The following is an 18,649-nucleotide window of genomic DNA, read 5'->3' as shown; positions in this document are numbered from 1 at the left end:
TCACAATAAATTGATAATTTGATCAGAATAATAATAATAATTTATCTAATGAATTGTTGTGATTTTTTGGTTTTTTTTCTTTTTTTCGCTAGTGCGCCTTGGTCTTTACCGTGGCAACACTGGTCTCTATGCTATGCACGCGAGTTCTGGAGGGGATCCGTCCGGCTCCTTCCTACCCGTACCTCAATTACTGTGGCGTTCCAATTCTTTCGGTGACGAAGTTTATTGAACGGGATCTATTATTTTTTTTTTTGCTCCCCGCTGCTCTCGTACTTCTCGCACCACCGTAATTACAGTATCCGCTGTTGCCTTCGCCGCTATCTGTACTTTGCATTTCTACAGTGACATTGCGCCAAAGTGACAAGTGTACCGAAAGTTTACGGAGAAATGACAATTCGTGTATGAACTAGCGTTAAACCAAATCCATACTTGTCTGTCGATATCGGTACGGAAACGAAACGGAGGTAATTTGACTTTTTTTAACAGCAATTACAGTCTATGTGAACCATGTATCGCATCGTGTTTTCTGCCACACCCAGTGGCGTTTGACATAAAGTTTGTTAATAATTTTTAAACGTTTGCACGCACAGGTGATGTTCCTTTAGTAATTTATGATGTGGCCTGGCTACGATAACACCAATATACCCTGATCGTGTAGATGTTGGTCAGTATATTGCCAATCTTCATTAATTTTCATCTGTCAGTTTTTTGCTGGTTGTATATATCTAGTTTTTGGCGGTTTTATATTACACCTATGGTGTTAAATATTTGGTTTATTTTTCTGGTGCTTTATGCTTTTGGGTCGACTCGAAAATGTTGTAAAATTATTATTGGCTGTGCACAGTGGCGCATTTAATACATACGCGCCCTGGGGCAAAATAATTTTTCCGCCCTTCCCCCATACCAAAAAAAAAAAAAAAATATACATATAAATAAATTCAGTAAAGCAATAAAAAAATTTGTTTTTTTCAGTAGTTTTGCGATATTGTATTAGATAATTTTATAGTTTTATCATTGATTTTATAATATATATTTATATTGTATATTATAAAATCATTGGTAATACAAATCCTAATGTTAACCTAATTTTTTTTTTCAGTGAATATTCCTTTCTTAAAAAATATATAAATATATTAAATATAGAAAACGGAATTTATACTTATTATATGCACAATGATTAACAATACATGGTTTTTTATTAGATTAAATATATTATATTTATTATTAATTATATATAATAAAATAATCGATAGCTTATAATTTTTTTCTTGACTTTTGGGAAGAAAAATGTTCAATAATATCAATAAAATTAATAGTTTTCGTTAAATCAGCTTCAATATTGAGGGTTGTTAATTAATTAAGACGAATTTCTCTTGTTGTTGATCTTAAATAAGTTTTGACCCTTTTTAATGTAGAAAATGATTTTTCCGTTGAACAATTACTTGAAGGTGTACATACATAGTAGCATCCTTAGAGCAATATCTATATAAAGATATACTTCAACTAAACTATTCTCTTTTATAAATGCTAATAAAAATACATTGAGCAATTTTAGGTACAATTTTACTCCTTTTGTAAACTTTTTAAATGTGCACTAAAGTGAATACCGAGTTCTGTGTACCCGAGTCTTTATTATAAACATTGAACGAAAATATAATATCTTGTCGAATAATAAATGTAATATACTTATTTTGCTATTTCACTATTACTTAGGTGAATAGGTATAGTATAATTTTTTTTAATTTCTTATTAGATGCTCAACAATATTTTTTAAAATACTAAACAATACCGAAAAAGGTGTGAAAATTAAAAAAATCATAAACATATTAATAATAAAAGTTAGAATATTTTGCCACTCCCAAAAATTTGCTCCCCCCCCCCTTAAATGTGCCACTGGCTATGCAAGGTGTAATATTGTAAAGGTTGATTTGCATCTATTTTTAATATCTTAGTTGATAAAATATTTGTTAAATCAATTAGTCATTAGACTAAATTTAAACAAAATATTTCTTAGAAAACCAAGAATTAATTAGCTATAAAGTGTTTTTGTTTATAAATAAAATTATGTTTTTGTAATTTTCTTCACTAAGTATTCATTTACATATTTTTAATTCATATTAAATGTTATACATATAAATATACATGTTTAATGTAATTATCAATTATTATATACTTATTTGTTTTTATTATTTACTTTATTTGTGCATCTAAATAGCGCAATGATAAATAATTATTACAAAATAATACTAAACGTGATTGAGGCATTTTGTAATATTAGCTTGCTTGTGAAACATAAAATTATATTATTATATTAATATTTATCATTATATTATTTTAAGATATGTTGTAATTCTTATATCAAAAAATAAATAAATAATTTTGGTTATTTTGCGAGTATATAACCTTAATATAACTGATAAGGTTAGATATAACCTTAATTTTTGAATTTTATTTAATACTTTGTTAGTATTTGTAAACCATTTTATCTGAGTATAAATACTAGTCTTCAATATTATAACAAAAATATTTATCATACTTACTTTCAAAAATAAAATATCTTAAGATTAATTATAAATAAATGAACAAAATTTTGTTTAAAGAATTAATTATAATATTAATAATCATTTATAGTGTAAACTATAAAATCTATGTTAGTAAATAATAGTATATACTATTAAATGTAATAGTTGTCAATTAAACGGAAAGAAAAAAGGTATCTTATATGAATAGTTTATTGTTTAACAATTTATTTTATAATTTAGGCTTCTATTTCTAATAAGATAATTCAATTTTAGACATTTTCAAAATGGATCCCTTGATACCAAAGGAGGTGAAAATCCTTGAATCTGCTGAAGATATTCAAAATCGTCGTTCACAAGTACTTGAACGCTATAGTGAATTCAAGGCTGAAGCTCGTTTAAAAAGAGAAAAACTTGAAGATTCTAGAAGATTTCAAGTAACTTAAATTAAATTAATTAAATTTTTAAAACTAAAAGTAATATATTCTAAATTTTATTTTATTTTAGTATTTTAAAAGAGATGCCGATGAACTTGAATCCTGGATACTTGAAAAAACACAAGCTGCATCAGACGAAAGTTATAAAGATCCTACAAACTTACAGGTTATTATAATTTATTTAATTTATTATTGTATTATATCTTCATAGATAAATAATTGAATTATTATATTGTAATTTTTAGGCAAAAATTCAAAAACATCAAGCTTTTGAAGCTGAAGTAGCTGCACATAGCAATGCCATTGTTGTTTTGGATAATACTGGAATGGGAATGATAAATCAAAATCATTTTGCATCTTCTGAAATTCGTCAGAGGCTTGGTAATTTTAATATTTTATTAATTATTTTTATATAAATATATTCAAATTTTAAGTTTTTCTAATTATACATAAATATTATTTAAATTTCTTGTTAATATAATTTTTTTTCTAATGACTGATTTAATTTATAATGAATATGTATTATATATTAAATTATTATAGAATAATAATTGTCTCTAAATTTATTTACAGTTTATTAATTTGTTACAAGTATAATTACTAGTATTTAAATTTTCTTACAATTTTAGAGCAATTACACAAAGATTGGGATTTACTTTTGTCAAAATTGGCTGAAAAAGGTGTCAAATTACAACAAGCTCTAGTCTTAGTTCAATTTTTAAGACAATGCGATGAAGTTATGTTTTGGATTAATGATAAGGTAAGGAATAAGTTTTAAAATATATATACTGTTCAATATTTATTGATGTGTATTAATATTTAGGAAACATTTGTCACTACTGATGAATTTGGTGCTGATTTGGAACATGTTGAAGTATTACAACGTAAATTTGATGAATTTCAAAAAGATATGACATCACAAGAATATCGTGTTACTGAAGTAAATGACTTGGCTTCTAAATTAGTTTTAGAAGGGCATCCTGAAAGAGAAACGATTTTGAAAAAAAAAGAGGTAAATTATAAACTTCCAGTATAAGTATGATTTGTTTAATACAATTAATTTGTATTCAGAGGATTTAAATGAAGCATGGACAAGACTAAAGCAATTAACTTTAATGAGGCAAGAACGTTTATTTGGAGCTCATGAGATACAACGTTTTAATAGAGATGCTGACGAAACAGTGGCTTGGATATCTGAAAAAGATGGTATATTGTCTTCTGAAGACTATGGAAGAGATTTAGCTAGTGTACAAACACTTCAGGTTAGTTATAACAATACTTATTTAAATTAGTTATTAACTCTGTATATGTGTATGTATATGTACGCATATATATATATGTGTGTGTGTGTGAGTGTGTGTAAATTGAGTAGTAATATTTTTAATTTTCACTAAAACAAGAATTGTTGATGTTTTATTATCAACTTATAAAATACTGTTATAACCTTTTATCTCAGATTTGTGTAAATTTTTTTTCATAACTATCATTTTAAATGATAATATTACTTTAAAATTTACTGAAACTATACTTTCATTACCTTTCTTTTTTCAGTTTTCCTAATATTAATATTTTACCATCTGTTTTGAGTATGTTTATTTTCATTTCAGTAATTTTAATATTTGATCATTTTAGAGAAAACATGAAGGAGTTGAAAGAGATTTAGCAGCTTTAGAAGATAAAGTTTCAATTTTGGGACAAGAAGCAGATCGTTTATGTGGAATCCATGCTGATCACAGTTCACAAATTCAAAATAAACGAGGAGAAATTGTTGCTTATTGGGAACGTCTAACTGCTAAAGCTCAAGAAAGACGACAGAAGTTAGATGAATCATACTTACTTCAACGTTTCTTGGCTGATTTTCGTGATTTGACTTCTTGGATTAATGATATGAAAGCAATAATATATTCTGATGAATTAGCGAAGGATGTGGCTGGTGCTGAAGCATTACTAGAAAGACATCAAGAACATAAGGTATATAATAATTTGTGCTGATTGTTGAAATTGTTTGTTTATTAACAATTATTTAGGGAGAAATTGATGCTCGTGAAGATAGTTTTCGTATTGCAATGGAATCTGGAGAGCATATCCTAAAAAGTGAAAATGCTCCTACATTAGTCAGTGAAAATTTGAGTAATTTAAGCAGTGAAAAAAGTTCCTTACTGGCTTTATGGGAAGAAAGACGTATATTATATGAACAGTGCATGGATTTGCAATTGTTTTATCGCGATACTGAACAAGCAGACACATGGATGGCTAAACAAGAGGTACATAATTATTAATATAATATATATGTTATATATCAATTGGTAAATATCTTTTTAAATAAACTGTGGGTCTTAAAAGGATATTAAGTAACACACAATATTTTTTATGATGGATGTTTATTTCTGGATATGTAATAATAAAAATAAAATAACATTAAACAATTTTACGGTATATAGATGAAATGGACAATGAGATAAAAAAGATAGACATGATCAGTGTTCAGAAAAAAAAACCCGTTTTTTATTAATTTCCATTATTTTTTTTGTTCTAAACAAAATAATTTTTTTTTTCAATTGTTTTAAACATTTTAAAATGAGAAAGAATTTTTGTAATTTACTTTTAAAGGAAAATGGGAAATTGCACATAAAACAAAAATAATATATATTATTATGTCGCAATATTTATTTTTGAAGCTGATCATAGTTTGGGATATCAAGGGAATCTATGTAATCAACACTAGACAATTGGTAATCAGTACCTCACAAATGCATATATGTAATTTAAATTAGTAATTAATTAGGTACTTCAAGTACTATGGTTTGAATGTTGAAAATTACTTGTAGTTACATATTTGTTTATCCTCTCCAGACTGAAAGGATTATTTAAAAAACATGGTAGACAGCTAATGTGTACAAAATAGGACATGCAATAAAATCAAGGTTTTTTTTAAATTTGAACTATAATAGATATGTTCTACGCTGCGTCCAGTGAGAGAATGCAACTGGGTGGCAACCAAAACCTGTCAATTTTTATGCATTCCCACCACTTTACCAGCCCAAGCGTTTCGCTTGACTACCACTATCGATAGCGTTAACACTAGTGGGGGAATTTCACATGCGTGAAGTAGTTACGTTAACTCACTAGGCGGTCTATAGAATTTTCTCGATACACATTTTCTTTTATATAATATATTACTAATGCATACAAATAATTAATATTATAAATATGTTATACAATTGAGAGGTTGCTATAGTTTTAATACAATTTTGTAGGCATTCCTTTCAAATGAGGATTTGGGAGATTCTTTAGATAGTGTAGAAGCATTGATTAAAAAACATGAAGATTTTGAAAAGTCATTAGCTGCTCAGGAAGAAAAAATTAAAGCTCTTGATGAATTTGCTACAAAATTAATTGAAGGACAACATTATGCTACTGAAGATGTTGCTCAACGCCGTGAAATGGTAAGGTTTTGATTTTAAATATTTTTTTATTCTTGTGCATTGAATTGTTTTATTTTATTTTAAATATTTTAAGTTGTTGGAAAGACGATCACAATTACTTGCAAAATCATCTCATAGAAGTAGTGTTCTTGAAGATTCATATAGGCTTCAACAATTTGAGAGAGATTGTGATGAGACTAAAGGATGGATTAATGAAAAATTAAAATTTGCTAATGATGACAGTTATCTTGTAAGTGTTATATTATTTTTATTTTATAAGTTTCAACTATATTAAGTTTAATATAAAAAATATTTTTTTATTATTAGGATCCAACAAATTTAAATGGAAAGGTACAAAAACATCAAAATTTTGAACAAGAGTTAAATGCTAACAAATCACGCATGGAAGAAATAACTTCTACTGGCCATGAGCTTATTGAATCTAAGCATTATGCATTGAGTAAGTCAATTTTATTCTCAAAACATATTTCTATTATTTTTTTAATTTATTTTAGGCCGTATTCAATTAAGAATGGATGAAATTGTTCATCTATGGGAGAATTTAGTTACTGCATCAGGACAAAAAGGATCAAAATTACGTGAAGCTGCACAACAACAACAATTTAATCGTACTGTTGAGGATATAGAACTTTGGTTATCAGAAGTTGAAGGACAACTATTAAGTGAAGATTATGGAAAAGTATATTACTTGTTATTTGGGCTATTTAAAATTAATTTTTGATTTAATAATTGTCATTTTATGATCAACAATATTTCTTCTATTAGGATTTAACCAGTGTACAAAATCTTCAAAAAAAACATACTTTGTTGGAAGCTGATGTTGCTTCACATCAAGATAGAATTGAAGGTGTAAAGATAACAGCTGATCAATTTGTTGAGGGAGGTCACTTTGACGCAGATAACATTCGTGCTAAACAAGTATATATTTACTAAACTATTTTTCCTTTTTTAAAAAAAAAACGTCTTAATTTAATTATTTGCATGCTAGGTTGCATTATGTGATCGTTATTCATCACTAAAAAAACCTATGGAGACACGAAGACAACGTTTGGCTGATTCACTTTTAGCACAACAACTATTTAGAGATGTTGAAGATGAAGAAGCTTGGATTCGTGAAAAAGAACCAGTTGCTGCTTCAACCAATCGAGGTAAATTTATTTTTAAATAATTCTTTAATAATTTTTTTGTTTATAAATGAAAATTATTAAATTAATTAACTTTTAAGGCCGTGATTTAATTGGCGTACAAAATTTAATAAAGAAACATCAAGCTGTTGTAGCTGAAATTAATAATCATGAGTCTCGTATAGCTTCTGTGACTCAGGCAGGACAACAAATGGTAGATGCTAAACACTTTGCTTCTGAAGATATAAAACAGCGTTTAGCAAATCTTAATAAACATTGGAGTCATCTTAAAGAAAAAGCACATCAGGTAAAACTTATTACCTCATTTGATTAATATTAATGGTAAAATAATTATTAATATATTTATTGAAATTAATAATTATTATTATTTATTACATTTTTGTAATTAATACTATTAAAAATATTGAATATTTTTAGCGTAAACAAGATTTAAAAGATTCTCTTCAAGCGCATCAGTACTTTGCTGATGCTAATGAAGCTGAGTCTTGGGTCAAAGAAAAAGAACCAATGGTGTTAAGCCAAGACTATGGAAGAGATGAAGATTCTTCTGAAGCTTTACTAAAAAAGCACGAGGCATTATTATCAGATTTAGAAGCATTTAAAACAACTGTTGGATCACTTTCAGAACAAGCTGCTGCATGCAAAGTAAGATAGATAAAATGTATTCAGTTACTAATATTGTTTATATTTTTATACAAATAAATTATTTGAAATGACAAATATTTCTTGTTATTAATTTTTTTAAATATTTATATAAATACATTTTTTTATTTTATTATTTTAGCAACAAGAAACTCCAGTAGTTGATGTTAGTGGAAAAGAATGTGTTATGGCTTTGTTTGACTATACTGAAAAGTCTCCAAGAGAAGTTTCTATGAAGAAAGGAGATGTTCTAATTCTATTGAATTCAAATAATAAAGTATGAATTTTAAAATTATTATTGTGAATCTAACATATATGTCATGGTTAATATTATAGGAATGGTGGAAAGTAGAAGTTAATGATCGTCAAGGATTTGTCCCAGCTCCTTATGTGAAGCGACTTGAAGTATCTGGTTTGAGTGCATCTCAACAACATTTGGCTACTGGTGGTTCTATTGCTGCTAGACAAGCACAAATTGAAGCACAATATTCTAGACTATTGAATTTGGCCAAAGAACGACTAACTAAGCTTGCTGAAACTGTTAAAGCGTATGTACTAGTCAGAGAAGCTGCAGAATTAGCTACTTGGATTAAAGATAAGGTTTGGTTTTTTTTCCTCTATATTTATATATATATATATATATATATATAATATATATTAACTAATTTAGAAAATATATTTAGGAAAACCATGCACAAGTACAAGATGTTGGAGAAGATTTAGAACAGGTAGAGGTCATGCAAAAGAAATTTGATGATTTCCAATCTGATTTAAAAGTCAATGAAGTTCGTTTAGCTGAAATGAATGAAATAGCAATGCAGTTAATGAGTTTAGGTCAGACGGAAGCAGCTTTGAAAATCAACACTCAAATTCAGGTATATTAAAATAATGATAATATTTATACTTCCATGTTTATTTTTAACCTGGGTTTCTGTATAAATTTAAGTAAAATTTAAGGGAATGAAGCACTAAATAGGAAAAAATGTTATATAATTAACTAGAAATTATGCAAAAATATATATTATTTTAAAAATTAAAAGCTAATTATTAACTAGTTTTTTATTACTATTACTTTCATACAATATTTTTTTTAATATTAATTATTTAAATATTTTTAAACTATTTTCTGGTTACTCATTTTTATCCTGTCTAATGGTGTTTCGAGAATTATAGTTTAGGTAGGATTTAGGTAAAAAAACAATACTTTAATTGTATACATTAGTATGAGTACTAAACATTTTCAAATAAATTTGAATTTTTAATTGATAATAAGTATTTTTAAGAAATTTTATTTCAACAAATCTTACAATAAGAAAACTTATAATCATGAATTATTAAAAATTGTAGTACTAATTAATGTTAGGTTATCACAAAATGCTTAATTTAAAAATTTGGGTGATTATATAATTTTGGTTTTTTTAAAATATTTTTTAATTCTGAATCAATATATAATAAAAAAGTGATTTGGTGATGACGTCGAAAACTCTTGGAGAATTATGAAAGCCAGAAAAAAAAAGAAGAAGATATAATAAAGAAACAAATAAACACATTAACTTTTTGAGTGTCTTTGTTTATTATTTCTTATTCTTTATTAGCATAATAATCGATTTATAAATAATTATTATTTCATTTTAAAGGTTATTATTTTTCATTTTTGTTTCTTGTGGTCAGGATTTAAATGAGAAATGGACATCTCTCCAACAATTAACTCAAGCTCGAGCTACTCAATTAGGATCTGCACACGAAGTACAAAGATTCCATAGAGATGTTGATGAAACTCGTGATTGGATTCGTGAAAAAGATGATGCTCTTAATAATGATGATCTTGGTAAAGATTTAAGAAGTGTTCAAGCTTTGCAACGTAAACATGAAGGATTAGAACGTGATTTGGCTGCTTTGCAAGACAAGGTTAGTAAAATAAATGTTATATTTCAAAATCCATAATATTAAAAGTAAAATTTTCTTTTAGATCCGTCAATTGGATGAAACTGCTAATCGTTTAATGAACACTCATCCTGAATCTAGAGATAATACTTATATGAAACAAAGGGAAATTAATGAAGAATGGACACAACTGACAGTAAAAGCAAACCTGAGAAATGAAAAACTTTTAGATTCTTATGATCTTCAAAGATTTTTGTCTGATTATCGTGATTTAATGTCCTGGATCAATTCAATGATGGGCTTAGTGTCTAGTGATGAATTGGCATCTGATGTCACTGGAGCTGAAGCATTATTGGAACGTCATCAAGTAAAAACAAAAATTAAAATAGTGAATTTTTTAGATATCAATGTTGGATTTATGCTTAGCAATATCCACAGTATTAAAGCATTAATATCTTATTATATCTTATTATATCAACAATTTATAATTATATTCTCCTATCATTTTTGTAGAGTTTGAGAGCTGAAATAGACTATCGTTATGGTATAGCTCAGGTACAAAAGAAGTATTGGTTTTTGTGTAAATGTTATTAAAAGTTTGCACATCACTGACTCAGTCAATTTTTAAAAAAAATTAATTTATTCAATTTTCTAAAAATAATATTAGTGGATACTAAATAGTAATAAATTAAAATGCCCAGATTCTTATGATAAATACTTTTTTAGTATTTTTTATACACATAATCAATTTCAAAATTTTATTTTAAATTATTATTATTATTTTTTTTAAATAAACTGAATGTTTGTTAATTTGAAAACACATTTTATAGTTAGTTTTATTTGTCTAAAAGTGTATCTTATAATTTATTTTTAATTGTAAATGTATGATAATTTGCACTTTTTGTTGTATATACAATATTTTTATATTTTTAGTTATTACAACTATTAATTATAAAGAAAAAAAATTATATTATAAAAATATATCTTCAGTTAAACATATAAAAAATATGTATGTATTTTAACTTCATTTGACATAGGTCAGTAAAGAAAGTAATACACATATACAAATATAAATCTAATACATAAAAATAACCGAATAAAGATGTTATATTTTGGTATGTTTCTATTCACAGTGTAAACAGAAAATTAAACAAATTATTTTAATAATATGTATTTATGTATGCAAATTAAAGTTTATGAAAAAAAAATTACAAATTATTTTTTAACTGTTATTAATTAATCATAAGCAAATATCTGGGCCCTATATTAATTATAATCAATTTAACTTTTATTTACAGTTTTTAGTTTTTTTTTTTTTTTTTTTAAAAAATTATGTAACTTTTTCTTTTTATAATTGAACTACATTAGTGTTATACTTATGGTTAGGGCTGGGATTTTAATGCAAATGCAGCTTTTTTTTCTTATGTCTCAATACATAGGTCTGTAATCAGAAAATATGTTTCAAGTAATACTGATTAATTCTATGTAGTTTTTATTTTACATTTTATGACAAAATTTAATTTTAGGTTCATTTTTAGGATATATTTTGTTGTATTTATGGCATTTTTTTAAAGTTTTTGGAGCATTTTTCAGCATTTATATATTATATATATTAGGGATTTTAATCACTTATTTCAGCGTTTTTCTCATTAATAACTTGCACCTTACTATGTAATCTATTAAATCAAGCATATGTACATATTTTATTAAAAATAGAACAAAATTAAAATAGTCAAAATACATTTTTCTGTTTGTAAGAGGTCAACTACAATAAAATTTAAATAAAATGTATATATTAAACAAATAGGTACCTATTTTATTATTTTATTTTTAATGTTAAAAGAATTTTTGTAATTTTTTTAGAGCATTTTTGCTATTTTTAGAGTATTAAAATCCTAGCCTAACTTATGGTGTAGCAATTATAATATAATTAAGCAATTGTATACTAATAAATACAAAGATGAATCTTTCACTTAATCAGTCTTATGATTTTTGTTTTCTTAAACTAATATTTATTAACATTTTCCAGAAAATATCTAATCTTTTGAGTATTACTAAAAAAATTAATATTTTATGCTACACTTCACTATTTATATGAAACCCTTTTTTTCTAAATTATTATTATTATTAATTTTGTCTTTAAGGAACATCGTACAGAAATTGATGCTCGTACTGGTACTTTCCAAACATTTGAAATGTTTGGTCAGCAACTTTTACAAGCTGGACATTATGCTAGTGTGGAAATTCAAGAAAAACTTGAAAGTCAGAATGAGGCTAGACAAGAATTAGAAGAGTAGGTTTTAAATTCATATGTATATATTTAGTAACTTATTAATGTAAATTGTTAAACACAGAGCATGGATTAACCGCCGAATGCAACTCGACCAATGTTTGGAACTGCAATTATTCTATAGAGATTGTGAACAGGCTGAAAATTGGATGTCTGCCCGAGAAGCATTCCTGGCTTCTGAAGAAGTTGATTCTAAAGGAGATAATGTAGAAGCTTTAATTAAAAAACATGAAGATTTTGATAAAGCTATTAATGCACATGTATGTTTATTATTGAAATATATTTTTTCTTATTTTAATTGAAGATAAAATTGTAGGAAGAGAAAATTGCTGCTTTACAAACACTAGCTGATCAATTAATGGCTGCTCAACATTATGCAGCAATACCAATTGATGAAAAAAGAACACAAGTTCTGAATAGATGGCGTCATTTGAAAGAAGCTTTAATTGAAAAAAGATCAAAACTTGGGGAATCACAAACATTGCAACAATTTAGTAGGGATGCTGATGAAATTGAAAATTGGATTGCGGAAAAGCTTCAATTGGCTACAGAAGAAAGCTATAAGGATCCAGCCAATATTCAATCAAAACATCAAAAACATCAAGCATTTGAAGCTGAGTTAGCTGCCAATGCAGATAGAATTCAAAGTGTATTAGGTATGGGACAGAATTTGATTGACAAACATCAGTGTGCTGGATCTGAAGAAGCTGTTCAGGTAGTTATTATACAATTTTATTTTTATCATCAATAATTTCTTTTGATAATTATATTTATATTTTATGTATTACTAATTTAAATATTTTAAATATTAGTCAAGATTAGGGTCGATAGCTGACCAATGGGAATATTTGACTCAAAAAACAACGGAAAAATCATTAAAACTAAAGGAAGCAAATAAACAGCGTACATATATTGCTGCTGTTAAAGATTTAGACTTCTGGTTGGGTGAAGTAGAATCATTATTAACATCTGAAGACTCTGGAAAGGATTTGGCATCTGTTCAAAATTTAATTAAAAAACATCAACTTGTTGAAGCTGATATTCAAGCACACGAAGATCGCATTCAAGGTTATTACTAAAACTAATACATATAAATAACCATAGTTATTAAATCATACATAATTATGAATAAAAATTATAATCAACCTCTCAATACAGATATGAATGGTCAAGCGGATTCTTTGATTGAAAGTGGCCAATTTGAAGCAGGAAGTATCCAGGAACGTCGTAGTTCTATAAATGAAAGATATGAACGAATTAGAAATTTGGCAGCTCATCGTCAAGCTCGTTTAAATGAAGCTAACACCTTACATCAATTCTTCAGAGATATTGCTGATGAAGAATCATGGATCAAGTCAGTTGTTTAATTTAATAAGGGCTTTGAAATAAATATTTAAATTTATATCACTGTTATTAGGGAGAAAAAACTTTTAGTGGGATCGGATGATTATGGCCGTGATTTGACTGGTGTTCAAAACCTTAAAAAAAAACATAAGCGACTTGAAGCTGAATTAGCATCACATGAACCTGCTATTCAATCAGTGCAAGAAGCCGGAGAGAAACTAATGGATGTTTCAAATCTAGGTGTACCAGAAATTGAACAAGTAAAAATTATTATTTTTTTTTAAGAATACATTTCGGTTTCTTATAAAATTATTATTTATGTTTAAAGCGATTGAAATTATTAAATCAAGCTTGGGATGAGTTGAAACAAATGGCTTCTACAAGAGGTAAAAAATTGGACGAGTCACTAACTTACCAACAATTTTTGGCCAAAGTTGAAGAAGAAGAAGCCTGGATCAGGTTAATTAAAATAATATTTATAATATAATACTTAATGAACATGATTTTAGCTATATTATTTTTGATATAATTGTTATAATTCTAGTGAAAAACATCAACTATTATCTGTGGAAGATTTTGGTGATACTATGGCAGCTGTACAAGGTCTATTGAAAAAGCATGATGCATTTGAAACTGATTTTGCTGTACATCGTGACCGCTGTGAACAAATAAGCCATGGAGGTATAGACCTTGCAGATTCAAAGAACCATCATGCAGATAGTATATTGCAACGTTGCCAACAGCTTCAGGTATTTAAATTGTATAAAATCTATAAATTAAAATATGATAATAATTATGTTACTTAATATAGATTAAGTTGGACAATTTGTCTGCCTTGGCCGCTAAACGAAAGTCCAAGTTGATGGATAATTCTGCTTACCTACAATTTATGTGGAAAGCAGATGTCGTTGAATCATGGATTGCTGATAAAGAAACTCATGTCCGATCAGAAGAATATGGAAGAGATTTATCCACAGTTCAAACTTTACTAACTAAACAAGAAACATTTGATGCTGGTTAGGATACAACTATAATATTATTGAACTATCTAACCAAAAAAACCAATAGGTAGAAATGATACAAATTGAATTGATTTTATTTAGGCTTACACGCATTTGAACACGAAGGAATACAAAATATTACTTCTCTTAAAGATCAATTGATTGCTGCTAACCACAACCAATCAGAAGCTATATTAAAACGACACGCCGATGTTATTGACAGGTATTAATTTGTTTTTTGACTGTTGTCACTCAATTTATTACTAGGGAAGCTTAAATTTCATGGTAAAATGATCATATTGTATGGAGAGTATAAATATACCTTATTTAAAAAATATGTAAAAATGTATTACTTATTTTATATTTAAATGTATATATAAAAATCATGTGTATTTGTATAATACTGAAATTTATCAAATAAATGAGGCACCTAGAACATAGGGTATATAAATTGCATTTTTGCATAATCTGAGTTAAACAAATAGATTAACTAGAAATTTTCCATTTTATTTTGCTGGTAAGAAATAAGTGAATTATTCATTATGTGTTCTGGTAGCAGAACCCTAAATGAAAATGTCATTAGATATATTATTATATAGATATAGATTATAATATATATAAATTATAGATACATACATTCACATATACTCAGATTAAAGTTAACATTTATACTCAATAAATTGTGTTTTAGAAACCTGAAATTATTTATCCAATTTTTAACTAAATAAATTTATTATTATTACATTCTCTGTAATTTCTGAGTGTTTATAAAATAATAGTATAAAATTGGACACACTAAAATTTATCTTTATATTCTAGATGGCAAAAACTGTTATGTGACTCTGATGGCCGTAAACAACAGTTATTACGTATGCAAAATCAGTTCAGACAAATCGAAGAACTGTACTTGACTTTTGCCAAAAAAGCTTCTGCATTCAACTCTTGGTTTGAAAATGCCGAAGAAGATTTAACAGATCCTGTGCGTTGTAATTCCATTGAAGAAATTAGAGCGCTTCGTGAAGCACATGCACAATTTCAAGTAAGTGAATATATAATATATATAATTATATAAATATTATAATAATTATATATTAGCTCGTGATTTTAGTATTTTATAGTTATTATAATGTACTTTAATATTGTTTAGGCATCGCTGACATCTGCTCAGTTAGATTTTGAAGCTCTAGGTGCTCTTGATCATCAGATTAAAAGTTTCAAGGTTGGCCCTAACCCATACACATGGTTTACCATGGAAGCTTTAGAAGACACATGGCGTAACTTACAGAAAATCATTAAAGAGCGGGATATTGAATTAACTAAAGAAGCTCAAAGACAAGATGAAAATGATACTCTAAGAAAGGAATTTGCTAAACATGCAAACACTTTCCATCAGTGGCTAACTGAAACCCGGTATGAATTGAATTTTAGAAAAATATTTTCTGATTTTTCGACTTCTCACAATGTTCTTATATATCAGGGGTAGGCAACTGGCGGACACTTTTTTATCTGGTTTGTGCTATATTTTCAAGTTACATCATGCAATTTTAAAGTTTTTTTTCTATACTTTATCTTATTCTTATAATAATTGTTATCTGGTATTAAACATTATTAAATGTATACATATATACATATAGCTTTCAACCATAGTTGTTTATATCGAACTATTCAACTATATTCGTTTCTTTGTATCATCTGTGTCATGTTGTCGTGTGTGTTGAATTTATTATTTTTGTGTAGATAAATGTTAATTAAAATTTATATTTTGAATGAATTTTTTTTTTTTCTATGCTCTAACCTGCTAGATTTTAATTTTATAAAAATTGGACCTCTAGTAACATTGGGCTGCCCCTCCCTGATATACATAATAAATTTAATTTTTAATTAATTTATAGAACATCAATGATGGAAGGATCTGGTTCATTAGAACAACAACTGGAAGCCATTAAGGTAGTATTAATTCATTTGTTTTTTTATTCAATTTATTGACTACACTGTTGTAATATAGCGTAAAGCAACTGAAGTACGTTCTCGTCGTTCAGACTTAAAGAAAATTGAAGATCTAGGAGCTATTCTTGAAGAACATCTTATATTGGATAATAGGTACAATATTTGACCAATTTTATAAATTAACATGTTTTTATAATGTATAATTATTGATCAGGTATACGGAACACAGCACTGTAGGCTTAGCCCAGCAATGGGATCAACTGGATCAATTAGGTATGCGAATGCAACACAATTTAGAACAACAAATTCAGGCTAGGAATCAATCAGGTGTCAGCGAAGATGCACTTAAAGAATTCTCAATGATGTTTAAACACTTTGATAAAGACCGTTCTGGACGTTTAGATAAAACTGAATTCAAATCTTGTCTCAGAGCTTTGGGTTATGATTTACCTATGGTAGAAGAAGGACAACCTGATCCTGAATTTGAAGCCATCTTAGGTATTTTGTTTGTATTTTACTTTTTTACAGATGTTTAATTTGTTAATTTTTAGATGTTGTGGACCCTAATCGTGATGGTTATGTATCACTTCAAGAGTATATGGCATTCATGATCAGCAAAGAAACCGAAAATGTACAGAGTTCGGAGGAAATTGAGAATGCATTTAGGGCAATAACAGCTGGTGATAGACCGTATGTTACTAAGGAAGAACTTTACGCTGTAAGTATTATCTATATATATTATCCTTTAAACAAAATCTTTTGGTTCTATTAATATTGGTATGTATTTGTTTATAGAACCTCACCAAGGATATGGCAGATTATTGTGTTGCTCGTATGAAGCCATTTGTGGATACCAAAACCGAGCGGCCAATCACAGGCGCTCTAGATTATATAGAGTTCACAAAAACACTTTTCCAAAATTAAATATATTTATTGCACGCTATACATCAGAGTTTTTTATATATTAGTTTTATTAACGTATACTTAACTATTTAGCTTAAGATTTGTGAGCAATATTTAATTATTCTGCATTTGAAATGTTATATCAAAAAGATATTTTATTTTTTTTTTAAATGTTTCAAATTTTGATTGAAAGTGAATTTTTGTTTTTATTTAATTTTATGTTGTTCACTAAATATTATAATGTATATCAACAAATCTACCTATTACTAACATTTGTTTTTTTTAATTTATTATTTATTACTTAAGAATAGAAAGATATTATATTTATAAAAATTGCTTATGCTTGTGAGTTTTATTAATTCAATTATGATTAATTTGATTTATTTTTCACAATAAAGTCTCACCAAATTATTCTGTTTTTTTCTTTTAGTTTTTAAAATACTAAAAATAAAATGTATGTCTATATGTAAACAAGACAAACAGTATTTAATTTAAATCTATTCATATGCATTTTATTTCCATAGCTGTTCTCTAATAATAAACCAAATTTAAATAATTTTTAATCTATGTTTATAAACAAAATAATTATTTCCAAGTGCTTTACGTATTCATTTGTAAAAATATATATTAAATTTATATTTTTAAAATAGTTGTTAGTGTACAATGTATATAAATACTGATCTAAATTATAATATTAATTATTGAATAATAGGCCCAGGAAATTGATGACCTGAAGAACTTTTAATAATAAAGAATTTTTAATTAATTAAAAATAGAAAGAAATATTTCAAATTAACTGAAAAATAGATACAAAGAAGAAAAAATAACTTAAAATTAGAATAATGCAAAAGTATAACAAAATTATTTTAAAATGTTATAAGTAAAATAACAAAAATTAAAAATTGTTAAGCATATAAACTAATACTATAGGTAGGTCACTGAAGGTAAATTAAATTGGAAATGTAAGTTGTTACATTGATCAATAATGATATGAGTGACAATTTTAAACACTGATCAAAAAAAGTAACCAGATAATAGAATTTTTTTCAAGTAAATGAACTTTGCACAAATACACAATCCAGTGGACGAAT

At 26.7% G+C, this 18,649-nt stretch overlaps 1 protein-coding gene across 5 annotated transcripts; it reads left to right on the top strand.

Moving 5' to 3' along the window:
* The first annotated feature begins 186 nt into the window (after positions 1–186).
* Positions 187–17,711, top strand: LOC112685260 (spectrin alpha chain). Of its 5 annotated transcripts, XM_025557091.1 has the most exons (41): positions 187–464; positions 591–664; positions 2,796–2,956; positions 3,027–3,122; positions 3,202–3,337; positions 3,586–3,716; positions 3,780–3,968; positions 4,030–4,218; positions 4,589–4,927; positions 4,984–5,220; positions 6,214–6,402; positions 6,476–6,631; positions 6,709–6,841; positions 6,897–7,081; positions 7,168–7,320; positions 7,391–7,550; positions 7,628–7,833; positions 7,965–8,192; positions 8,332–8,466; positions 8,526–8,789; positions 8,873–9,064; positions 9,861–10,097; positions 10,159–10,440; positions 10,587–10,628; positions 12,218–12,366; positions 12,428–12,623; positions 12,680–13,078; positions 13,176–13,431; positions 13,522–13,717; positions 13,781–13,967; positions 14,036–14,166; positions 14,252–14,456; positions 14,519–14,723; positions 14,811–14,931; positions 15,528–15,747; positions 15,856–16,118; positions 16,601–16,655; positions 16,714–16,808; positions 16,870–17,153; positions 17,207–17,373; positions 17,451–17,579. In XM_025557091.1, exons 3-41 carry the CDS (start codon positions 2,807–2,809, stop codon positions 17,577–17,579), a joined length of 7,287 nt encoding a protein of 2,428 aa, XP_025412876.1. In that variant the 5' UTR covers positions 187–464; positions 591–664; positions 2,796–2,806. The 5 variants fall into 5 exon arrangements, with proteins under 5 accessions (XP_025412876.1, XP_025412875.1, XP_025412877.1 ...); XM_025557090.1 differs by lacking the exon at positions 591–664; XM_025557092.1 differs by lacking the exons at positions 187–464; positions 591–664 and having other exon boundaries at positions 2,807–2,956; positions 17,451–17,711.
* The last annotated feature ends 938 nt before the right edge of the window (positions 17,712–18,649 follow it).

Source organism: Sipha flava, unplaced genomic scaffold (assembly GCF_003268045.1).
Source record: "Sipha flava isolate LNK unplaced genomic scaffold, YSA_version1 271_pilon_pilon, whole genome shotgun sequence".
NCBI classification, from domain to species: Eukaryota; Metazoa; Arthropoda; class Insecta; order Hemiptera; family Aphididae; genus Sipha; species Sipha flava.
The sequence above is the reverse complement of the archived record's forward strand: the minus strand, read 5'-3'. Positions and strand labels throughout refer to the sequence as shown.

Coding starts and splice junctions, on each gene's coding strand:
- LOC112685260 (XM_025557092.1), top strand. CDS start 2,807: ATGGATCCCTTGATACCAAAGGAGGTGAAAATCCTTGAATCTGCTGAA. Junction 12,624..12,679: donor ATAAAGCTATTAATGCACAT/GTATGTTTATTA, acceptor ATAAAATTGTAG/GAAGAGAAAATTGCTGCTTT. Junction 17,154..17,206: donor TGAATTTGAAGCCATCTTAG/GTATTTTGTTTG, acceptor GTTAATTTTTAG/ATGTTGTGGACCCTAATCGT.